Genomic DNA, 25,686 nt, shown 5'->3' on the forward strand with positions numbered 1-25,686 from the left:
TATTATTTGCTAATATTTTGTTGAGGACTTTTACTCCATACTCATGAAGAAGGATATTGATTTGTAGTTTTCCTTTTGGATGTCTTTGGTTTTGGTATTAGGGTTATGTTGGCCTCATAAGATAAGTTGGAAAGAATTTCCTTCTTTTCCATTTTCTACAGGAGATTGTATAGAATTGGTACTATTTCTTCCTTAAAATGTTTGATAGAATTCACAAATAAAACCATCTGCATCTGAAGATTTTTTTTTAATTGGAAGTTTTTTAATAAGTAGGAATGTTATTTCTTTAATAGATACAGGACTATCCAGCTTACCAGTTTTTATTCTTGAGTGAGTTTTGGGGGTTTGTGTCTCATAAGGACCTAGCTCCTTTCATCTAAGTTTAATTTGTGGGCATAGAGTCATCTGTAGTGCATATTTAATGTCCTTGTGAGGTTTGTGGGGTCTGTAGTAATGTCCCTCTTTCACTCCTGGTCATCTGTGTCTTCTGGTTTTTTTCTTGGTTGATCTGGCTAGAGGTTTATCCATTTCATTGCTTTGTTTTCCCCTCCTCCCCCCAAAGAATCAGCTTTTAGTTTCATTCATATTTTTCTATTGTTTTCCTGTTTTCAATGTTACGGATTTCTGCTTGTTATTATTTACATCCTTCTGCTTGCTTTGGGTTTAATTTGCTTGTCTTTCTCTAGTTTCTTAAGGCAGAAGATTACCGATTTGACACCTTTATTCTTTTCTAATAGAACATTAAGGCTATTCTCCCATAACTCCAGCAATCAAGGGCTCAGTTCTTCTGAAAGCAGCCCAATCCATTTTTGAACAACTCTAATGGTTAGAAAGTTTGGTTTTTTTTTTTTTTTTTTGTTTGAGACAGAGGCTTGGGCTGTTGCCCTGGCTAGAGTGCTGTGGCAACAGCCTAGCTCACAGCAACCTCAAACTCCCGGGCTCAAGCGATCCTTCTGCCTCAGCCTCCCGAGTAGCTGGGACTACAGGCATGTGCTACCATGTCTGGCTAATATTTATATATATATATATATTTTTAGTTGTCCAGATCATTTCTTTCTATTTTTTAGTAGAGACGGGGTCTTGCTCTTGCTCAGGCTGGTCTCGAACTCCTGACCTTGAGCGATCCACCCGCCTTGGCCTCCCAGAGTGCTAGGATTACAGACGTGAGCCACCGCGCCCGGCCGAAAGTTTGGTTTTGTATTAAGCCAAGACTGCCTCCCAATAGTTTCTTCTCTAGATCCTTGTTCTGCTCTTAAGAGCGTCACTCTAGCTAGCATCTTCTGCCACCCTTCTATCTCTTTCCTTTCCTTTAGAGTCAAGTACCTGCTAAGAGTTTTCCACATCTCTCTCCATTTCCTAGTCTTCACTTCCCTCCTCAGCAAACAGAAACACACCCGGCCATACCATGCCAGGGCAATGGCTCTAGCAAAGATGACCAAGGACTGCTCTGTCACCAAGTTCAACTGATACCTTTCAGTCCTCATCTTACATGTTGTCTCTAAAGTATTGAATATTGCCCTTATCAGCTGCTATGACAATGTGTTCTTTTGTTTCCACCATTTTGGTTGCTCCTTTTCAGTGTTTTTGCAGGTTTTAAATTCCATTTCTTAAATGTTAGTTTTCTTCTTACGCTATCCACCTGGTTTGTACGTCCCACTCCCATGCCCTGAAGCACCACTCATTGCCTGTGATTCGTCAAATCTGTATTTCCATCCAGACTTTTCTCCCAAGTTCCAGGCTTGGATATCCAACTCCTTGCTGCATGTCCCCACTTGGATATTCCACAGCTCAGCATTTCTAAAGATGATCTTCTCCCCTTACCACCTGGGGTTTCTTGGTCAAAGAATGGCACAGTCATCTCCTTATCTGCCCCAGCCTAGAACCTGGGGTACATCTTCTCTCTTCTTCACCTCCCGAGACCAATTATTCTTTATGTCCAGGTGATTGTCATTGTCTCTTGATTCCTTCCACATTTCTCCACACTGACTGCCATGACACCATGAGCTCCTAAGGGTACGGACAGTGTTTCTATTTTGCCTCTTATCCCCAGAGCCTCACATATAATAGTTTCCTTTTTTTTTTTTTTTTTTTGAGACAGAGTCTCACTGTGTTGCCCGGGCTAGAGTGCCGTGGCAACAGCCTAGCTCACAGCAACCTCAAAGTCCCGGGCTCAAGCGATCCTTCTGCCTCAGCCTCCCGAGTAGCAGGGACTACAGGCATGTGCTACCATGTCTGGCTAATATTTATATATATATATATATTTTTAGTTGTCCAATTAATTTTCTTTCTATTTTTAGTAGAGACGGGGTCTCGTTCTTGCTCAGGCTGGTTTTGAGCTCCTGAGCTCAAACAATCCACCCACCTTGGCCTCCCAGAGAGCTAGGATTACAGGCGTGAGCCACCGCGCCTGGCCTATAATAGTTTCTTAATAACTATTTATTAAATGAATAAGTGTTACCCCATAAATGTTTCTTGGATGAGTAAATATATGTATTTGTCCACGTGACAGTCCTCCCAGTATGAGAATGCTGCCATTACATCCATCCATCCATTCACCCCGCAAATATTTATTGAGACCAGGCACTGTTTTAGACTTTGCAGATATGATGTTGAACAAGTTAGACTAGATCTCTGCCCACATAGAATTTGCATTCTAGTTGACAGAGACAGATAAAAAGAATTAAACATGGTAGTGATAAAACATAATAGGTAATAGGCTAGAGAGTGACAGGGAGAGTGGAGGGGGTTACTTCAGGTGGTTACGAAAAAAATCTTTTGCAGGGGTGACATATGAACAGAGAATGGAGTGAAGTGAGGGAGCTAGGTGTATAGGTATGAAGTAAGGGCATTCCAGTGCAAAGGCCCTGGGGCAGGGAATAAGCTGGAGTCTAGTGATGACGAGAGTTACAGTCTATACAGCAGGAGGCCCTAAAGGTCTGGAGCGACCAGATCTTGCAGGGCCTCACAGGCATGGTACTAAGTCTAGATTTTATCTGAAGTGTAATGAAGAGCTACTGAAGTTGTTCCAAGCAGAGGATTAGTTCACATAGCTCCACTGCCAACTTTTCTTGTCTTTCTCTCTTCGAAATATTTCTTCTGCTTCTCAAAATGTCTTATTAGTAGAAGGTTGCCCATTGCATGAACTGTCAACTTTATATTTTGTTAATTATGAGTAAATTCATCTTGGGGGCCATGTTACAGGTAAAGGGAGGAGGAGAAGGCTCCGGCGGTCTACAGCAAGAACAAGGCTGCTGCTTTATACATTTTACATGGTGAGCTTCTACTGCAGGTTTCTTTTGGAGAGACAGAGTGTTCCAAAGGTTCTTTGGGGGTGCTTTCTGCTCTGGGTGTTCTTGATTTTGTAATGTCATTTATCAATGAAGGTGCAGAAGGAGAGAAGGATGTGATTTCCTAACAGAGGTGGGAGAGCGTTTGCCTGGAAGGTACCAAGAGAATGAGCTATGTGACTATTTACGTAATGAGGTGGCAACACACTCCGCAACATCTTTTGTGGAAGGTATTTGTTTGGCATTCATTAGCTGAGATCATTGTAACTGATAAAAACATCCATTTTTGAGCACACAAAGGCCTGTGTAAGGGACCCAAACAGGCTTCTACTGTGGGAGCCTCTGCTAATGCTGACTCCCTCTGGTCTTGTCTTAAAGGATCCACACGAGGTCATCCGCTCTGCCTAGGAACCCATCAAGCCATGCCCTGATGGGGAGCTCCTTGCCTTGGCCTGTGAAGCCACCCCAGCCCAGGTCTCTCCCCACTCGCCCCCTGGCTCTGTCTGCTGTCTGTGTGTCATCACAGAACCTTTGCTTTCTCTGGACTGGTCCTTCACCCATCACTTTTCCCCTACTGCTTCGGCTTAGTAAATCCCCACTCTTCTTCCAGATCTCAATTCAAGCATCACTCCTTCAAGGAACACTTGCCTGACCTCCTCAATACCTTTCTGCCCACATAGCGTCTTTTGTTAAATGTCCTAAAAAGAACCCACTTCTTTTCCTTTTCAGCATTTGAACTTAAACTATATTATACGTTCCTACATGTGACTATTAATCTCTACCTCCTCCCACTGGAATTTAACCTCCATTAAGGTAGGGGCAATGTCTATTTTTGACCATATTTATTCCCAATAGTATACAGTGCCTGGTATATGATAAATATTCAATAACCACACAGAATAAAAGCTGAATGTCCCAACGTGTAAGGGAATTGAGACTTAGAACAGAATTTCTCCTATCTTGGGCCTGGATATTTCCTCTTATTAATAAGGGAAATATTTTCCTTTCAATTTTACTGATGACTCTGTACGAATGACATGAAGCATCTTTAAGAAATGCTCTATGTAGAATTTTCAGGTGTTTTACCTTTCTATCCTAGTCTCCCTTTCTTCCGATTTTTTCCTACTTGGATATATTTACTAAGTTTTCTACATGAAACATACATTGCTTTAGAAATTAATTTGAAAGAAGAAAACCCAAAGCAACTACTTCGTAACTTTAAAATAAAGAGCTTTTGGAGTCTTGCTGCTGGAATCGGAGAGAAGGAAATGAAATCCTAGCATGCCACTTGGTCCAGCAAGAAAAAATATTTGCATAGGCTTCATGCAAATAGTATCTTTTTGTTTTGATTTAGGCTACACTTAAGGAAAAATTACAGATGCAGAACAATATACAAATATTATAAAAACTACAGCTGTGCTGATACAAAAGTAAAAGTGTAGCTGACAAGAGTAGGAGGTGGAAGTGCCAAGAGTGGTAGTTTCCTTGGTCTTTTGGTCTTTCATGGAAAAGAGTTAAGATACTGACTCATGTTACCAAAAGAAGTAGTGGATGTATATTATCTGCAATTACAAGGAGAAACAACAGAAGCAATAAGTAATATAATCAAATATTGAGAGGAAGGTGGGGAGAGATAAAAATGAGCTAAAATCTTATCTTTCCAAGTCGGGAGTCAATAAGTATTGTCTAGAGTTGCTAATTAGAAAATAGAGGTTGTCCTCATATCGTCAGGTGTTACGGAGATAACAACTAGCAGAACTGGAAACAGAAATGATTGAGATGGGCTGCCCTGGCGACTGGGATGCAGGTGGGGCGAGGTGCAGTAGTGTCACGCTAAGAATGATGCTTTGTATCATTAGCTCACCTGTATTATTTGATTTGTTCTCATGTGCAATTAAGAATGGTTTAAATGGAACAAAATGAAGAGGTTGGATTAAAGGATCTCTAAGAGTCCCTCCCTAGAACTGAGAGTCTATAACAATATATTCACTTTGCTCTTTTGGGAAGGAGAGGCAATGAGCATTTACTGAGTGTTGTTTGCCAGGTGCATTTTATACCTGTTGTCTACTCTACATCCCTGTGAGGTGGGGCTTACTACCTGGCCTGGGGATGAGGACATCGAGGCTCTCATGAGGTGCAGTTTCCTAACCAGGCCCACACGGCTATTAAGTAAGCAACAAGGCTGATACATAGGCCCAGGCCCATCTCACTGCGACACCCATTGTTTTTCTACAGCAGCCCATGCACCCAAAGCCTTGGGAAGCTTGAAAAATTTTCCCCTTCATTATATGTATATATTATGAAAAAATGCAAAATTATCAAAAACAGAAACAGGAGAAAAATCACTTAAAATCTTACCACTTGAGAAACTTTTTAGTCTCACTTATATCTGATAGGATCAGATATATCACATATTGATTTTCTGGGTTTTTAGTCATAGCAACTACTGTTCTTTAAAAAAATTGACAAGTATATGCAGTTTGAAGAATAAGAGCCTTGAACCACCTTCTAGCCAAAGAAATAGAAAATAATTGCTACTTCTATCCACAACCCCCAGAGGTAGCCTCTATCCTGAATTTGTATGAATAATGTCTTTGTTGCTAATTTTTATAGATCTGCTGGTGTGATTCCAAAGTATATAAGGGGACCACTCATGTGGTCAATTTATACCGCGGAGTCCTTCTTGCCTGACTTTCCCCCAAATCAAAGCTTTCCACCCAATCTTATTTACCTTGCAAATTCAATTTTCATCTCCTAGGAGTCTTCCAAGCCCTTCTAGTCCATAGTGCCTTTTCTTTTAAAAAACTGATCAGAGTCCTTATTTATTCAGGGCCCCCCCTAAGCTGCCTGCAGATTGAGCTGTCTAATCTAGCCCCAGCCCAGGGTCCTGAAGTCTGAGCTGCTGCCGGAGAACAAGGGCAGCTGGATAGTGACCCACATCTCATGCAAACGCCGAGAGAGCGCAAGTCTTCTTGGAGGGACCACTCACAATCGGGACCTGCGTTTCATCTGATATGAGAGGGCCAAAGAGAAGAATAGAGAACGTTGCGTATCACAGGATCTAGACATCAAGCAAGGAGGTACCAAATTCTGAACACATTACTTCTGACTAGGATAGAGTCTGAGCAGAGATTAAGTCATTTATCCATCCATGTAACAAACAGTAGGCATGTACTACACACAAGGCTCTCTGCAAGGTGCTGGAGATACAACAGTGAGGCAAACCTGATACATGGTCCTTACCCAGATAATGAGATAAAACAAGTAAATAAGTAATTCTATCTACCACTAAGAGTCATGAGAAGGGCAATTCTAAGTGCTCCAGCTGGGGTATGCCTGGGGTCTGTCAGGATACAAAGACAGGCAACCAATCCAGACATTTGGGGAGGATGACAGGGAAGGCTTTCTGTAGGAGGAAATGCCATGCTAGGGGCTGAACCAGGGTAAGTGTTGGACAGGTGAGGGGGAACAGTGCAAAGGCCCCAAAGCAAGAGACACCATGGCGGGGCAGGGCTGAGAACTGAGGCCGACTGAAGCTTTCAGAGCTGGGAAGGAGTGACATGGGATGTGGAAGGAGAGTTGTGCAGGGGCAGACTGAAGAATCTTGTAAGCCTCACTCAGGTGTTTGGACACTATCCTGACAGTCAGGGAAATGGCATGATCAGATCTCCAGTTCTGGCTTCAGGGGGCAGGGAGGATTGGGGGGAGGGCAAAGGGGTGTTGGAATGATCCAGGCAGGAGGGAGCAGGGCCAGGAGTAGTGGCAGTGGGGACGGACAGGCGTGGGTAGAGGCCATGGACTTGACCAAATGACTCTGTACATGGGGGCAGAGAGGAAGAGGACACCCACGCCAAGCGTCTGTAAGACAGTGGAGCCATTAAAAGAGTCAGGGGACATGGGGGGTTTGCAGGCAGGAGACAGCGGAGATCAGATTTAGGCAAGGTAAGTTTCTGATGTCCATGTACACCCAGGAGAAGATGTCCAAAAGGCAGCTAGGTAGAAGGCCTGGGCCCTGCAGAGTCTGGGGCGCAGAGCTGAACTTGGGAGTCAGCAGCATGAGGATGGAAACGGACCCCAGGGAAAGGACGTGCACAAGTGCAAGGGTCTACATGGGTGGGCACTTCTCAAGGTGACCAGGCCCTTCCAAATATTTCAATTCCTCTGACTCTATGAGACCCAAGAAAGGAAAGTGTCCCTGAGACCAAGGGGAGACTGGTAAACTCTGGTCACTTCCATGTCTACTAACTATTAATATCACACAACCTGAACAGGAGTGAAAAGCCACCTTTCAAGCCAGGTGTAGGGAAGAACGTCACTCCTGTGCAGTTGCTGCTACCTCTTTATTCCTTCCTTCTAGCCACCAAATACCTGAGTGCTTGCTCCGTGATCTGGCAGAGAACCCGGAGGCACAGAGACAGGACGATGTGTTCCATGGAGCCTGAGCGGGGCCTGGGTACTGCAGGAAACATGAGGACAGGTAGGACTCTGCATAAACTAGATTTTAATGAAGTTTACGATCTAGTGGGGAAGACAGCCAAGGACCTGTGACTGCAAAATAAAACAGAATCGACTAGGCACCATAGGAGACGTTGGCAGAAGGGGCTTTGGAGACAGGGAGGAGAGACAAACACTGCCACGTTCCTTGCAGAGAAAGGCGTTTGACAAAACGTGCTGAATAAGAGGACGTGGTGTGGAGTAAAAAAATGACGGCTGTGAGATGTACCTGAGAGGATGGGCAGGGTTTTGACCTGCAGGAAAGGTGCAACCCAGAGGGGAGATGGGCTGGCTGCTCTGATGGGGCAGGACAGCGTCAGCGTGGGCTGCAGGGCCATGGGCCTCGGGAGCCAGGCTCTCAGCTAAGAGGACCCATGGAAAAGGCCGATGCAGTGTCTGCCGTGGGAAGAGGGAGCGAGGGGCTGGTGGTAACTTAGCAGCTGCTTGCTAGGCTCTGGGGACTTTGCATTCATCACCTCATTCCATCCTAAGAACTCTGAGGTAGGTCCTTAGGCCCAGCATTTTTCATGTGTGGAAACTAAGCTTCGAGGCTCTAACACCTTTCCCCGAGTCCCGTAGCTATCAAGTACAGAGGCAAGACTTGAAGCCAGGATTTCTCAATCTAAAGATTTGCCCTTTCTGGTAGAACACGTGGGATCAATCTGAAACCAGGCTGACAGATACTCATATAACGCACCCGTCCCTTCCCCTCGGCCTCTGGTCGCCTTTTTGGTCTTATTCTGTGTAACTCTCTCTAGATGTAACACCACCAGTTTTCTAATTGCAAGGCACTGTTTTTCCCTCTAGATAGAGGCAGAGTATAGGTAAATGCAGTCATACTTATTACATGAAGAAACGGGGGCTGAGCTGGAGCTACGGCCTCTCAGCCTCCTCTTGCTGCTCCAGGCCTGGCCTCACCTCTAAGTAGCCATTGGGTCTACAGGACAATCATCCTCTCTAATATCAACCTTACCCTGCTGAGATTTATTGCCCTGGATGGGACCAGGATCTTTTTCAGAGGGACAAAGGCATGAGGATTCCCTGTGCCTCTAGCAAGTCTCAAGTAGAGAATGCTGATTTTAAAACTCTAAGTGGCCAATCAGAACCTGCTGGGTGGTTCATGTCCCCAACATCTGAGTTTCCCTTACTCGTCACGAGGTGCAGTGGACTCTGACCCTCCGACCATGTACCTTTCACAACCCAGATGCTGGGTGCTGGGAGGAGGAGGTGGGGCCCACAATTCAGGCAATGCATCAGCAAAGGCCCCAGAGAACTATGTTTATTACAAATTAACAGAATGTTAAACCAGCAAATCCATGGACCAGGAATACAAATGGAATTAAGTTCGAGATTTAATTGGAACAAAGACCCACAGTCCTGCGTCCACCATGCTGCCTTGAAAAAGAAACAGCTGACTGGCGAGTCCTATCCAGTTAGTGTCCTGGGCCTTGCTCCATTGCCTGGCTACATGGGACTGTGCATCTGGCCAGGTGGAAGTGGGGGTTTTAGGAGGGAAGTTGCCACCAAGATACCAAAGCAGGAATGTCAGGACAACAGGCAGTCTCCAGGGGTCTCAGGCCACTGCTGCTTCCGTTGGGAGCTAAGGATGTCATCTCATCAGGGTTGGTGCCTATTTTCTTTTCTCTGGTGGGTGAAGAGGTTATCACCATCCAGCAGAGATGGCAAACAAGTATCACCCAGGGCTGCTGTGTATGATCTATATAGAGTAAGGTTTATGCAGAGAGGGTACTGCCCAACGACATCGCATCCTAGTGGGTGCCAAACACATCAGAGATTGATTGTTTATAATGACCATTTTCTAGTAAATGTATTTTTTTTTAAATCAATATATTATATTTCAAAAGGAGGAGGTAAAATGTCTTGAGGAAGGATACCTTTTCATGATTTTCCTGAAGGCAACGTATCTGCTAGTGATGGCCCTGGGGTTATCTCATGTGTCACCGGGATTGAGAGGCAGTGCTTGCTTTTGGAGAGGATTCTGACACCGCATTCAGGTGCAGCAGGATTGATTAATGTCTACCAGGGACTAGAAGAGGGGCAGTGGCACTCATGCTACAGATTTCCTGTCCTTGATTTCCGGGAGCCATTATCAACAAAATTCTAGTCCTTTGACTTGCCATTTGTCATCTTCCTCTGTGAATGCAACGAACACTTAGCCTCCAGGCAAAGACTGTGGAAAACTATTAATTTAGCATATATGTTTTTGTTTCATGTATTTGAGATAGGTCTGTTGTCTCGGCTGGAGTACGGTGGTGTAATCACTGTTTACTGTAACCTGAAACTCCTGGGCTCAAGCGATCCTCCTGCCTCAGCCTCCCGAGTAGCTGGGATTACAGGTACGCACCACCATGCCCGGCTAATTTTTAATGTTTTTGTAGAGACAGAGTCTCAGCTGGTCCTAAAATGTTTCTTTTATAGCTTTTTTTCTGAATCAGGATCTAACCATGATGGGTTTTCCGAAATGTGAATAATATATGTTAATAGTTGCTCTACCAAAAAAATCATAAAAACAACAACAAAAAAAACACTTCAGTGATTCCCTCCTTTGAGATTGCCATAAGCTTGTGCTTCTGCAAAAGTTTCCCTCTGGGATGAATGAATGAGTGAAAATTGCTATTCAGTAACTTTTGCATATACCCACATATACCCACCCATAGGTGTCTCACCAATGCTGCTTATTCCCATGATATGACAACCACTAACATATGATCGTGAGAGAAGTAATCATTAGGTGATTAATAAGAACAAACGTCTACTGTAAAACTGCTCTTTGTTAACAGGATACATAATGGCAAAAAGGTTTTTGGAGTCAGGATGCAAAACTATTTTACTGTAAGAAACCCACATCAAAATGCTTTGAGGGAGTGGTATTTTATATTTGCATTACTTTTAGTCTTAAAATTTTCCTTTTGTATTACACTTAATTAAAAACGGATGGACCAGGATGAGGGCTTTCCATCAAATACCAAGAAACCTTGAATGTTCCCAACTTGGTCTATGAGGCTAACTGGGGACTTGGCTTCTCTTGGCTAAAGGACACCATAAAGATTCAGCATATACATATAAAAAATCAGATTCAATGTGATCTTAAAAATGGCCAGTTTCTGTAGATTGGCATTAGACTCTGCCTTTATGCTCTGTTCCTGGGTAAAAAAATGACCATTTTTAGCTGATTTCCTAAGGAGAATCATCAAACCAATCTCAAAACAATAATTTCTTAAATAACTTTTAGCTTGGATTGTTGAGGCAACAAAAACCAACCCTAATGCATTATGTTTTCGTCTTTGTCAAGTGAATGTGGAGAAATGAGCTGCAAAACTGGAGGTTGAGGCACCCCCCCCAGGGATCACTGCTCTGATTTTCTGGCAGGAGGGGGTTGGGGGAGGCTGGACCTAACCAGAGTGCCCAGTGTTCCCTTATATGGGTGCACATAGCATGTGTTTTCTGTATGCTGATGTTAAGCCACAAGGATACAGGACCTGTGGAGCTGGCAAGAAATTAGGCTTCTCACATCCACCAGGACCCTCCTTGGCACAGAAAGCACAAGCTGCAGCTTCCAGCCTCTTGTGCGGGACTCCAGGTGCAGTGCAAAGCTCAACCAAGATAGACTACATCTGCTCCTGCTGCACTGGGCCTCACTTCCAGCAGCTCCCTGTAGCCCTGGCTAAATAAATCAGTAACTTAATCTTACCTGATGGTGTGTGGAGGGCAGGGCAGGGTTCCCACCAATCTATGCCTCCTCCTCTGCATTGTCGAGGGGATAATAGAATTATCATTCTGGATCAGAGTCATGTCTAGTCAACTGGGAAAGATCTATTAACCAAGAAACTGTGGCCTAGAAAGTGACTTTTCGTTCCTCCCAAATGTATGCCGATGTCTTCCAAGGTTTGCATTTCCGAAAGCGGGAACTGGAGGGGACGCGAGGACAAAGGTATTCAATAATAGCGAGCCACACAGTGAGAAAGTTCTTTCCTTTTCTGATTCCTATCAATCTTTCTGACGATCTTAAAAAGAAAGTCTCTATTTGGAACCAGCGCATGTTAACACCTCTCAACATTTGTTAGTCTTGTTTTTGACAGAGGGAGGGAGCAGGTGCAGAGGTCTGGGCAGGCAGCAGCTGGAATTAAATTACTTTGCTTTATTTTAATTGAATTTATTATTCTGGTTGCATTCTCATAAGGGCAAGAGAGAATGATTTTTTCTTTAGGGAAGTGATAACTAGTTTCCTTTTAAAATAAGTTTCAGTTAAAAAGTTGATTTAAATAAAAAGATTATATAAATAATGGAACCAGTGGTCTGCAGACAGGGCGCAGATTGTGACAACAAAGCAACAATGCCAAAGCTTTGGCAAGTCCTGTCTAAGGAGACTGCTTCCAGGTCAGGGGCTCTCCACTCTGGCTGCACATTAGAATTAAGGGCAGAGCTTTTAAAATATCTGGGCCCACTCCCAAAGATTCTGTTTTCCTTGGAGTGGGATGGGGCTCAGAAATCAGGATTTTTGGGGGAAGCTTTCCAAATGATTTTAATGAGCAGCCGCAGTTGAGACCGCTGCACTACGCTGCACTGCCTCCCTGGCGTTGGAGAAGTCCGCTGTACGCTGTTTCTCAGCAGAACAAACTGCATTCTGGCCACCAAGCCCTCGGCTTGCAGGCACTGTGTCCATTAGGGTCTCCTCCCAGAAAAGCCATCAGCACAGAATTACATAACCAAGGCTCTGATTTCTTGGCAGTTACTGGCAAGACTAATAAAATCAGCAAGGACTGGGCTGGCTTTGGATGAAGGTGACTGAGGGCCTCTGTCTCAAATCGAGTGGTGGTGTCTTGAGGATTTTAGAGGACAAGCAGGTACGTTTCTGCTTATCAACTAAGACTGAGCCGAAGCGTCTTTCCCCTCATTCCTAGTTGCTGAGCCCTGTGTTAAGTGCCGAGGATGCGATAACGACCCTTATCTGGGAAACCTTTCCTATCACCCCTCCCCACCCCTGTTTCTGTAGATCAGTTCTCATTTTATGCTGTTTGTCACTCTACTGTTGTATATCTAGGCTGGTGGTCTCCAAACTTCTTTGATCACAAACTTTCATCAGTAATATTCTGAGCAAACACCTCAACTGACACATATTTTATCAACTCTTTATAGCTGTCATTGTCAAATGGTATGTTAATAAACCTGGCTTAATTTCTTTCTTTTCTTTTTTTTCTGGTAAATAAAGAGTTAAAAGCTCTGAGATCATCTTGCCTGGCCCTGGAGGGCTGACCCCTGACGCGGACAACTGAGGGCACAGGTGGTGAGCAGTGACTTCGGGGATGGAGTGCACAGGTGAGCAGTGACCGCAGGGATGGGACACACGGGCAGATCTCAGAGCTGGGCTCTCACGTCTGCAGAACCAATGACTCTTACCTCTCAGACCATTTTTGCCAGGTCCTGACTTGTGGATGAACCTAGGATGTTTGTTTTTCAGATTAGGCCATGTCTGAAAGTAGTCAATATACTTAAGATCCCTAAAGTCATGCAAAGAATGGATGTTACTGGGAGTCAAAATGCCTCCGTTCCACAGATTGTGGCTCATTTTCAATCAAGAGCACAATCTGGCTCCAGGTCTGGGCTGGAAGAAACTCTCATACCGAAAGGCTGAGGGGCACTGCCTGTGGGTGCGTGGGCCAAGGGACAGGACACGCTTCGTGGGCAGCTAGAGGAGTCTTTTCTCAGAGTGATGAGCAAAATAACCCCGATCCAGTATAGGTGGGAATATGGAGTGAGGGTCTGAGAAGGGGGGTAAAAAGCTTCAGCTTTTTACTTTCCATGCATCTGGGTTGTGTACATTTAAGTATGCAAATATTTCCTTTTAAGGAAATGAGTAATAAATGTTTATTGTAATAAATTCAATCTGTAATTTAGAGTGTAAAGTGAAAGACCCCTCTTCCCTGCCTCTATCACACCCTGTAGAGGCAACCACTCTTCTTAGGTTAATATTACTTTTATAATTAAACTAATAACAAATTTTAGACAAGAAAAATTAATATGCTGGGACAAAACATCTGAAGAATATCCTTTGGAATGTGAACACAGTGTAACTTAGTGTGACAATGTGGTTTTTGTTTTCTTCCTGCTTCTCTGGGTTTTCTATCAATGAATTTATTTCAATTGTGTAATAAGAAAGAATTAGAGAAAAGGGACTATAAAGTGGAAGTAGGAGACAGAGGGTCAGATGTGGGGCTGGAACTATTAAAAAACAACAATGTAAATTAAAAAGGATCTGTGAAGCTCAGCTGAGCATCTCTCTCTATACCATAGTGAGCTGACCTTAAGAATCTCTGGACTCTGAGTCACGTCTGGTTCTCGTCCCAACTCCTGCACTAGCTGCAACCCTGGGAAAATCAGCCCCCTCTTGGGGCCTCGGTCTTCCCACTTACAAAATGTGGTTCTCAACAGGGGGAGGTTTTATCCTCCAAAGGAACAGCAGGCACTATCTGGAGACATTTTTGGTTGTTACAACTAAAGAGGGTGCTACTGGTACCTAATCCAGAAATGCTGTTCAACATCCTACAAGGCACAGAACCAGCTCCCACAACAAAGGTTCACCTGGCCCAATATGTCAGTGGTGCCGGGGTTGGGCAACTGGTGTTAGGTAGTCTCCGAGGGCTTTCCCAGATCTGACCAGCATTCGAATCTGGAACGCTCTCCAATGACTGGAGTGTTACTGTGTGGCCCACTCCACTATAAGGAGGGGAGAAGAAATAAACAGGGACAAAGGCAGGGAACACTCTCCAGTCCTGGGAGAGAGGCTGTGCAGTAACAGGCAGGCAGAACGGCTGTCTCCTTCCCAGGGAGGCAGGCCCTCCCTCGCTCACACGTACGAACAGGGCCCTCTCCTGGTGTGTGCTGGCATAACCGACAATGTATGGCCTGAGGTCTAGAAAACCATACAAAATTTGAAAAAAAAACTTGGTGATTCCTATTTTCCTAATGACCACCTTATGATTTCCCAGGGTAGGAGACATTAGAGGAAACACTAGATATTAATAACAGAATTTCCTAAAGACACACACATATATATAGATACTTAACAAATGCTGATTCATTTCAGATTACATTCAACAAATATTTATTAAGAACCCGCTATGACCAGACCACCTGCAGACACTTGATCGACAACAGACATACCACGGCCCGACAGATCAGGGCAAGGACGTCTTTTCAATAAGTAGTGCTGGGATAATTTGGAAAGAAATGAGATTCCTACACCCCATTAAACGAACACAAACATCAATTCCAGGTGAGTAATAGGCTTAAAGGGCTGTTTAGCCTCAAGAGGCTAAACTCTACAACTTTTAGAAGATAACATATCTTCATGACTACGCATATCTTCACGACTAGAGATTTCCAAAAAAAAAAATCCAAGAGTACCCGTCATAAAGGAAAAAATGATAACTACACTAAAACTTATCATCAAAAGATAAACCACAGTAATGTATTTGTAATATTTTATTCATAATACATAAATAATGCCTAATATCAGTAAGAAAAATATAATTTAAGAAACAGGCAAAAATGTGAACCGTACTTCACTAAAGAGGATGAGCAAAGGGCCAGTAACACATGGAAAAGGGCTCAGCATCATTAGTCATGAGGTAAATCGAAGCCATGATCCACCAGAATTGCTATGATTATAAAGATGGACAAATTCTACTGTTTAAGAGGATATGAAGAAATTAAAACTCTCATCCAGTGCCGAACGGGAGTGTAAATTGGCACAGTTTGTAAAACTGTAAACCTACTGAAGCTAAACTACTAGGTTTAGCATGTTAGGTAAGCTATTTTTACCTAATAAAAATGAGACATGTCCACCAAAAGACATGTACACAAATATCCATGACATTTTTATTCATAATGGTATCGAACTGAGAACCAGCCAAATGTCCACTCACAGTAAAACGGATGATTCAGTTAGTCTATTCATGCACCGAGAATGCCACGCCATAGCACAGACGAATCTCACAGACATAATGTTGGATGACACAGGTCAGACAGGAAAGGGAAGACACACTGGATAAATCCACTTATATGACATTCGAAGGCAAGCAAAACCAATCTCCGAGAACATAAGTCGGGTCCATGGTTCCTTTTGGAGCACTGACAGGAAGGGGCAGGAAACAACCACCTATGATACCGTACACGTTCTATATCTAGACTTGAGGTGGGGGTTACATGGGTGTGTACTTTTATCAAGTGGTACACTTGGGATTTATGCATTGGACTGCATGTATATTTTAATTGAAACCACCAGATCACTCTACAAAAAAACAAAAACCACAAAAATGACCCCACAGGTACATGGGTTTCTGTACTAATACTGAACCCTGAATTTTTTTTATTTTTTATTTTTTTTGAGACAGAGTCTTGCTCTGTTGCCCTGGCTAGAGTGAGTGCCGTGGCGTTAGCCTAGCTCACAGCAACCTCAAACTCCTGGGCTCAAGCGATCCTACTGCCTCAGCCTCCTGAGTAGCTGGGACTACAGGCACGCGCCACCATGCCCGGCTAATTTTTTCTATATATTTTTAGTTGTCCAGATAATTTCTATTTTTTTTTAGTAGAAACGGGGTCTCACTCTTGCTCAGGCTGGTCTCGAACTCCTGAGCTCAAACAATCCGCCTGCCTCCGCCTGAACCCTGAATTTTGAGAAACATTCATAAGCACCCAACTTAATGAAGAAAATATACTTTTGTTCAAGTGATCAAACTTTTCAATTTACATTCCCTCTACTTATATATATTAATGATATATTAACAATCTCTGTTAAAAGAAAAAGACAAGCCAAGAATGAGAGAAGGTATTTTAGCACGTGTACCGATATGGTACCTACAACCAGAAAGAACTCTGCACATCTATTAGAAAAAGACAAAATGAAAAAGAGTAAAATGGACAAAAGACTTCTCACTTTCCCCTTTGCACTTGTCAGTTTTTCTAAAACCAGCATATACTGCTACTATTCTTAATTTAGAGGTCAATAAATAATACATAAATACACTCTCCTCGTGAAAAATGAAGACATTCCAGTTAAAGCTAAAGGCCCTGTTGACCTCTAATCCTGGTTTTCTCTCTAATACAGAGAAAATGACTGTTAACAGCTTGGTATACTTTTTTCCTAGATTTTTTTCAATGCGGTGTTATTTTGTGGGTTTTATTATTTGTTTATATGTGTGGCATTATAATGTGTGTCTTGTCCTAGAACTTGCTTTTTTATGTTTAATATTATGTCTTTCACCATTTGTTACGCTGACATGTGCAAAGCTACTTTATCACTGTATTTTTTAACTACTTCAGAGTCTTCCATAACAACGATCGTTCCATGGTGTATAGCCCTTCCTCTGTGGATGGCCATTAGGCATCTTTCTTTCCTTTTTTTATGCCATTAGTTTTCCTGTTTCATAAAGAGCAATGGATATGTCACTTAAATATTTATTTTCAGCTTCCTAAACTAAAAAACTCCAGCAAGTTCATGCCTCATTTTAATCTCAGAAAGCAGCCTTGGCTTGGAGATCTCCCTGGTCATCTGAACAGAGAGCAGAGAGCACACTTTGGCCATCCCTGATCCTGTGCTGTGTGACCTCAGGTGAGCTGCTCTTCTCTCTGGTTCTCCATTTCCTCACGTATGAATACAGGGGGTTGGAGTATACATGCTCTAGAGCAGCGGTCCCCAACCTTTTTGGCACCAGGGACCAGTTTCGTGGAAGACAATTTTTCCACGGATGTGGGTGGGGGATGGTGGAAGTGTGTGGCCCAGGGGTTGGGGACCACAGCTGTAGGGGATCTCTCTCAGCTCTGAGGGTCTTTGATCCTGAGTGTCCTATAGTTCTCAGTGTATATGCAAGCGGCCACTCAGACAGGGGTGCCTCAGAAAAGTTTTTCCTTTCCTTGCAGCCCTCATCAACAGTCTGCCTCCTGGAGTCTGCACAGGGGAAGCTGAACTGATGCTCCGAGTCCCAGCTCCTCATGAAAGACACTCAGGAGCTGAGTCTTCAGGGACCTGCCCTCTCCACCATCTCCTGGTGCCCCTGAAGCCATGAGCAGTTGTTCCTACTTATCCCTGTGACGTCCGAAGGCTAAGTTGCTATGGCAACCCAGGCCCACTGAACCGTTTTAAAAACTGTTATCATAAAGGGAACAATTAGCTGTCTCGAGAGTCCATTTAAAGGGGCAACAGAGACGCAATTATTCCTTACAGAGGAAGAGCAAACAGTCCCCATTTCAGAGCCTCTCGGGCGGGGAAGGGCCTGAGAGAGCAGCTGGTCCAAGTCCCTCGTTTTAGAGATGAGGACACTGAGGGCTGGAATGAGCTGGCTCACCCCGGGTCGCACAGACAATTAGAAGCAAAGAATCCTTTGATGGGGGTGCTCCTTCTATTACTGCTGCCTTCTCATCTCTCTTCTGTCGTTCCTTCTCCTTCCTGTCCCTTCCCCTCTATTCTCCACGTACCTACTGCCTCCAAAGATGGTCCTTGGACTGCAAATAGCCTTGTGGGTTCTCTCAACAGCCCACAGTCACAGATCCCCTCGTCGTCCTGCTCACAGCTCCCAGGGCATCCTGCAGTGGCCTGTGAAGCTCCATGCCCTGTCGCCTGGCCGCCTCCCACCACAGCGCTGGCCGGTCCCCATTCCCACCAGCTCACTCAGATTCTTTCGGTTCCTTAAAGACATCAAGCTCTGTCCTCTCCAGAAACAGCACGTCCCTCCCTGACACGGCCACCCTCCCTCCATCCCATCACCCTGTTTCTTCCTTCACGGCTCATATCCCATCTGCAATCACGTCTGGTTGTGCACAACTCCACTTGCCTCCCTCTCCAGGATAAAAAGGGTAACACTTTGTCTCTTTTATTTACGGCCATTTATCCACAACATAGAACGGCGCCTGGGAACACTGAGGGAGCGTATGGATGCCGGAAGAGATTCCCACTGCAGCCCCAGAGTTATGCATCCCCAGAGTGACAGCCTTCTCTGTTTCCTTCTGCTGCTCCAGGAGGGACCAGTTACCCCCATACCTATGGGACTGGGCCCGCCGGGGCACCGCACGTGGAGAACAGAGACACCCGGGAAGGGGGTGGAGAACACAGCCTCTGTGGGGAAGCCGCCAGGGCCGGTGCGCACAGTCACGCAGGAAGAGTGGGCTGGCTCTGCATGGTCCCGAGGTGTGGACGTACGGCGGGTGTGCTTTTCTCACTATGACAACTACTACCAACTGTTCAGTTCTTAGTGCATGCGCTTTACACGCGTGTCTTTAGACTCCAAACTACCCTGCAGGGGAAAACCACCGTCTCCCATCATAAAGCGTGAACATGACACAGCATGCTCTCCTCTCAGCCTCTGCAACAGCCTCAGCAGGAAAATCCCTGCTCATACCCCAGGCCACCTCCTCAGGGAAGTCCCCCCGAGGCCACGTCCGGTTCTCTGTGTCACGTTCCCATGGGACCCTGCACTCATCCATCACGGCTCTTGCCGTGACGGTAGGCACAGCATTTCTGTGTAAATACGGACAGGACACGAGGCAGGGACTGGCTACTGCCATGTCCCCCAGCACAGTACCTGGCCCGTGGTAGCCAACGAGTCATTATTTGTTTGATGATTGCATGGAGAACTAAGACAGAGACACCTGCAGTGAGGTCTAAGTGCAGCTGGACGGAGAAGCAGCGAGTGAGCCTGCATCAGCAGGGCACAGATCTATGCTGCAGGGCCTCCAGGCCAGGGCCCTCAGTGTCTGGCTGGGGTATGGGGGGGGTTCCTTCTAACCTGGAGACACCCCGATTCCTCTGGGCTCTGGACTTACCAGAGCTTGCTCTATGAGGAGGCAGAACAGGATGGCATTGCCCACTTCCCTCAGGCTCTGGAACACGTCTGTTTTGAGCTCTGCATACTCGATGATGTCCTTCAGCTGGTGATGGAAGAACTCCAGGATCCCTGGGAGATAAAGGGGGACGCTCAGCAGGAAGTTGACGCTGCCTCGCCGGGTTTATGGGAAACACTGTGCAGCTCTGGGGTAGCCAAGAGCCAAGCCACATGTCCCTCCATACACAGGCCCAGCAGTGAGCTTTCTTTCAGGGCTCAGTACTAGAAAAAACCTTGGGAAGCTGGCTCAAACCTTTTTCAGAACAAAACAAAACACACACAAATGGAGCAGCCCGGGATCCTTCCCCATCCCTCCAAAAGGTTGCCTGAATTTCTAATAATGATAGGAATTAATATTTATTGGTGTCAGATATTGTGCTTAGCCCTTTATCAGCAATATCTCTTTTAATATTCATAACAGGAACACGAACTAGGCACTATTACCCACCCCTGTTTTCAGATAAGGCATGCCCATAGTCACACAGCCAGTAAGTAGGGTAGCGGAATTCAACACCAGAGCTTTCGGCCCCATCCCTTTCTTATTCTGAAACATACTGACCCACACCTGACATCTTGGTTTTTGGACAAAAATTCCTGTTGCCAAGCTCACAGTCTCCATCTTTCCCTGTTCTCCAAGCCCCATATTTAGTCCTTTTGCTATTAGGAAAGGAAAGAATTATTTCTTGGCCCAGATGTCGAATGGCAAAGATACCTGTTTCCTGGCTCACCTTAGATATGTCACTTGGTGCCACCACCTGGGGCCCCAGCCTCCTACAAATGAGCAGACGGAGGGAGGGCTCCTGGAGGTGCTGAGCTAGTGAAGACCTTTCCCAGTAAACTCTGTTGTTCACTACTTAAGCTCTCTCACATTCGCTGTGCTCTCCCAGCTTCCCTGCAGCCTGCTGGAGATCATATCATCACTCAGGGGGATTAGTTAGAGGCAGGGTAGGATGCAAAGCCAGTGCTCCTCCAGCTCACTAGGCATGTTGGAGAAGCAAACACTCCAAGGTGGATGGCCAGAGCCCCCTCCCCAACATGGCATGGGTTTGGATTATTTTCCTATCACCAACCTGGGGAGCCATACTCGTGCCGGGGCAAGCGGCATATCTTGGGCATGACCTCTATCAGCGTTTTCACATACTGGAGAATCGTGCCTTGGAGCTGACAAAAGAAGAGAACAGATGAGTGAGACCATCCACTGCTTGCGTGCGTGCATCTTGGGGCTGCATGCTGGGTTACAAGGTCGGGGGTATGGAGGTTCTGCTGAGACCTGTGGGTAAGGAGGGAGCAGCTTGTTACCTAAAGGTGGGGGACAGCCCCACTGTTTTCTATAAGGGAAAATGAGCCTTTATGAGACAGAAAGGGGAAAGAGAGTTCTCTCATTACTCTCTTGGGTTTACAGACTTCAGGAGGGCACATTTCTAGGCATGGGGTCCTTCCTGGAGTTGGGGATGCTTACACAATATTCACACTAACAGCTAAAATGAAATGGGGCCAGGGAACTGTGGAGATTGAGAGGCATTACCTAATTTCAGCCTGGAAGATAAATGACACATTTATCCCTTCTCTGTCTAAGGCAGACATCTTTAATCAATTACCACATTTTTCTGTTTTACCCTGGATTTAGCTTTACCATCCTTAACAACCCATGGCTCCTCATAGCTGTTGCCAAGGAATTGGAGTTAGCAGATGAATACTGTGTGCTATTCCTGAGCTGGTTCTCTTTTGTCATCTCAATTTTTCAGGAAAATCTTGGTTAAATGTTTTGGCCTTGCTTTAGCAGTGTTGTGGGGAATTGAAGGATGACCATATTTGGGGCAGATTCAGAATGGTGGTAAAGGGATATAGAATTATCTTGAAGCCAGTGCACTATTGGGAGCAGTGTTTGGGGAGAAATCCCAAGGGGAAGAAGTGGGGTGATTGATTAGAGATGTCTGCCATGGCCAAGGGAGTGGACAATGACAGCAGGTGTGTCATGGATTTGCCGTGCTCTCATTAGATAGTGCGGCACAGCCAGGAGGAGGAGCAGTCATTAGCAGGTTTGAAGGTCAGAATCAGGACTGCTGAGTTCAGTCATCAAATACAATGGTTAGTTCAGGGTCAGAAAATGGTAGGCACAGCTACAGGTCAAAACATGCACGGAAGTGAACAGAATGATGGGTAAGGCCAACCAAGGGATAAGGGCAAAAGACTCTGTGTGATCACTCTAGGCAGAGCTGGAGTGCCTGGGATTTGTCCTCACAGGCCAGGTTGAAAGTAAAAGCAAATCCCATTCATATCAACCCCACCTGGGCACACCCCGGGCACACTGAGGCCCTTCCTCACCAAGCTCTTGACAATCTTCAGCAGCTCCTCCATGACCACAGCGATGCCCTGGTAACCCAGCAGTCTGCAGATGGTCTTGAAGTGGGGGGGCCCCACGAAGTTCCTGTAGGAGCTATAGATGTGGCTGTAGGCAATGTTGAGAGGCTGGAAAACAGAGGTTGTGGCAAAGTAAGTGGCTGAGTATCTAATGGATGCTGGGGCCGGTCCCAGCAGGAGATGTCTTGTTGATAGAAGGGATGGGAACTCCATGTCATCAGCTCTCTCACTGGGACCCCATGAATATGTTTGCAAGATCCTGGCCACAGAGAGAGGTGTGGCCAGTGATCACAGGATGGAGCAAAGGTCACCAGATGGAGCAGCTGTTCCCTAGCAGAAGAGGAGAAAGGGCTTCCAGACAAACATCCCTTTCACAGGGATTCCTGCCACCCACGGCTGTCCACATACAAACCAGGACGTTTACACACAGAGCTATGGGCGTATGGGTAAAATGGCTGATTTTCACTCTCTAGAGGCATTTCTGATACTAGAAATTGGCTGGAAGAACCATGTGTAAACTCAGTAGCTGGTTCAACGTCCTCTTCTTTCTTCTACTGTTTCCATCTGTGACACCGTGGGCGCCTGGCAGTCGGGAGACCTCTGCTGAGCGCACGGGACAATCACTTAGGCTTCTGAGCCTCAGCTTCTTCATTTAGGAAATGAGGGGGTTGGATTAAACCAGTGGTTTCACGACTTTGAGAGCATCGGTCTGCGGAAGCTTGGTGCTGGCTGGGGGCCCAGGGCCCTGGCCACTGACCAGCTGCCGCCACTGTCCCCTGGACCCCATGAGATACCATAACTGAATTAGAGGGATCTCTTTAAGATCCCTTTCTGTCTGAGAATATATGACCAAAATATAGGACTCCAAATTGGTCTCACTTGGTTGGTGAGAAAGTAAAGTTATCATTGACTTGAATGCTCTGTTTCTGAAATGCCGTCACTTACGGAGCACCTCATGCCAGGCTCTGTGAAGCCCTCCACGCACATTCTCATTTAATCCACACAGCAAACATACGTGATACATACCATTTTTAGCCCCATATCACAGATGAGGAAACTGAGGCTCAGGGTGGCAAGTAGCTTGCTTGAGGTCACAAAATTCGTAGATAACTGAGCCCTGACCTCAACCAGGTAGAGCGGATTCCAAAGCCCATGCTCTACCTATAATGGCATACTTTGGAAGTTGAATTCTTATATAAATCATACTAAGTTTTTTAGATAAGGTTTCAATTCAAAACTTAGTTCTGAGTACAGTTTTTCCACCTGGAACTGCAAAAATATTGTACATGTAACATGCAAATATGGGAAGACCACATCTGATAGTCTGTTCACTGAAATTTTCTATTAAGTTGGCTAATAAATTCTACATGAATTAAATAGGAATTATAATGATGCTTCTGGAGGACTGCAAGATTCTCCACTCCCTTTGGAGCCATCGAGGGAAGATTTAATTATGTTCAGTCTAAGTTTTGAGTTAAGTATGTTGTACACCATATACAAATTATTCCAAACCTTACAAAACAAGCATCGCAATTAGAGTACGTGCTAATAACAAGGATACACGAAGAACACAATTAGAGTTCCCACTAATAACAAGGATTCGTGAGGAATTAGAACACTCACTCATTCACCAAGTTGAATAACTGTTTGGCGAAGCTCATGACTACACATTGGGAGGTTTGGAGTGTGAGAAAGAGCAGTGTTCTGTACGCAACACGGAGAACCTGCCACGTTAAACTCTGTCTGAACCTAGGGAGGGACATATTTTATGTAGTTTACAAATGTATAGGCCAGGAATGGTTTATGTAGGGAGGGAAATATAACTGACCGAAAAGTATAATGCTCCAGCAAACCCTGGAAGTGTATGACTTGCTGAGTCTGATTTAGCCACCCGTGCGGCCAGGCTGTGTAATTTTTTTCTATGGGGAGAAAATCTATTTTAGTGCCTCTGTAACAGGCCACCCTGTCAAACAGGGCTGGGAGGAGGTGGAGGCGAGTGAGGCCTGTAGGACGAAAAATGCTGGGAGGTGCTTTCTCTCCACAGTGCGTGTGGCTCAGTTCTGGCCCTGTTATCAAAGCCCCATTCCCATGTTTCCCTCTCCAGGGCTGAGCAGTCTATGGCAGACATCAGACAAACCACCGCTTTCCTCTGGTGGGCGAAGACTGTCTGGAGGGGAACGAGAGAGCTTTCTTGGGTGATGGAAAAGCTCTACATCCTGAGTTGTTGACTACAAAGATGCGTTTGTTAAAACTCCTAAAACTGTGCACTTATGATCTATGCCTGTACGGACCGAATGGTTGTGTCCCTCCCAAATCTGTCTGTTGATATCCTAAACCCCAATGTGATGGGATTAGGAGGTGGGGCCTTCGAGAGGCGGTTAGTCATGAGGGTGGAGCCCCCGGGAACGGGATCAGCTTCCTCATAAGAAGACTAGGAAGCTCGCTGTCTCTCTCCTCTCTGCCACGGGAGGATACGGAAAGATGGCCATCTGCACACCAGCAAGTGGGCCCCCACCAGTAGCCAGATCTGCTGGCACCTTGATCTGGGATTTCTCAACCTCTACAACTGTGTGAAATACATGTTTGTTGTTTGAGTCACTCAGTCTATGGTATTCTTGCTATAGCACAGCAGACAAAAGATAGTGCCTTTTCCCCTATATGATTATACCTCAATAAAAAATGTAAAAACCCCACTGGGCTATGTCATAGCCTAATTAAATTCCCATTATTTTCAAAGACTAAAAAGCACAACCATGCTTTGAATTTTCTCCTGAAGAGGGCCACAGCTCAAGCTTGCACAGGGACAAGGGACAATGACCTGGCTGTGCTCACAGCCAGGGAGCATGACATGGAGCTCATGGACTGTCCACATGGCCTTGTCATCCCACCCACACCAGGGACCCTGGGCTTCTCCTGCAAACCCAGTAAAGCCCTCAGCACATTCTCCTTGTCTCCTCTTCAAATATCCTCTGAAAGGAATTTTTGAGTAGCAAGGAGCTTTCATATGCATCTCTCTGAAGAGGACAAAAAGCAATCAGCTACTTATTTTTTCTGTCTTATTCTCTGACTTCTTTTCTAGCTTTGTCTCTGTTTAGAGGATGGGCTCTTGGGGTAGGCACACCTGAATGCAAATCCTAGGGTCCATAAATTTACTAGCTAGATGCTCTTGTCAAATTACTTAAACCCTCTAAGCCTTGGTTTCCTCTGAGTAAAGATAATACCAAATCTAATAGAGTTGTTAAAGGTTTAAAAGTTATATAACACATGTAAAGCAGTCAGCATGGAAGCAGCCACTGAAATAATAGCCATTAGTATTACTTTGTTTAGTAACTTGGTAAGGAAAGACTAAGAAAATACAGCTTCCTGGTCGAATTTCCCCAAGCGGCTTTGGCTACAGCTATGGCTATGATTCCGTGGCGAGGGGAATGCATATCTAAGGTATAATTTTATACAACACAGTGTGTATCCCACGGTGGGATATGACAGAGGCCAGTGCTAGGACCAGCTGATGGAAGGCACCAAAAAATGCACAATTTTACTATTAAGAACATCATAAAAGTGAGAGATGCCCAGCAACAAGCGGTGCTGGGCAGAGGCCCTCCTCGCTACAGGTGACGGAGTGGAGGTGGAGACAGATGTGTTCTCAT

The 25,686-nt window shown here is 45.2% G+C and overlaps 1 protein-coding gene across 1 annotated transcript in view; it reads right to left on the minus strand.

Moving 5' to 3' along the window:
* The window catches only part of CYFIP2 (cytoplasmic FMR1 interacting protein 2), a 116,488-nt gene that overhangs the window by 13,809 nt on the left and 76,993 nt on the right, over nucleotides 1-25,686 (minus strand). The window contains exons 24-26 of the mRNA XM_012650394.1: nucleotides 22,004-22,147; nucleotides 20,749-20,839; nucleotides 19,620-19,750 (exon numbers count right to left, since the gene is read on the minus strand). Coding sequence (XP_012505848.1) covers nucleotides 19,620-19,750; nucleotides 20,749-20,839; nucleotides 22,004-22,147 — 366 coding nt within the window. The remainder of the gene's footprint in view (nucleotides 1-19,619; nucleotides 19,751-20,748; nucleotides 20,840-22,003; nucleotides 22,148-25,686) is intronic.

Source organism: Propithecus coquereli, unplaced genomic scaffold (genome assembly GCF_000956105.1).
Source record: "Propithecus coquereli isolate 6110/MARCELLA unplaced genomic scaffold, Pcoq_1.0 Scaffold322, whole genome shotgun sequence".
Taxonomy (NCBI): Eukaryota; Metazoa; Chordata; class Mammalia; order Primates; family Indriidae; genus Propithecus; species Propithecus coquereli.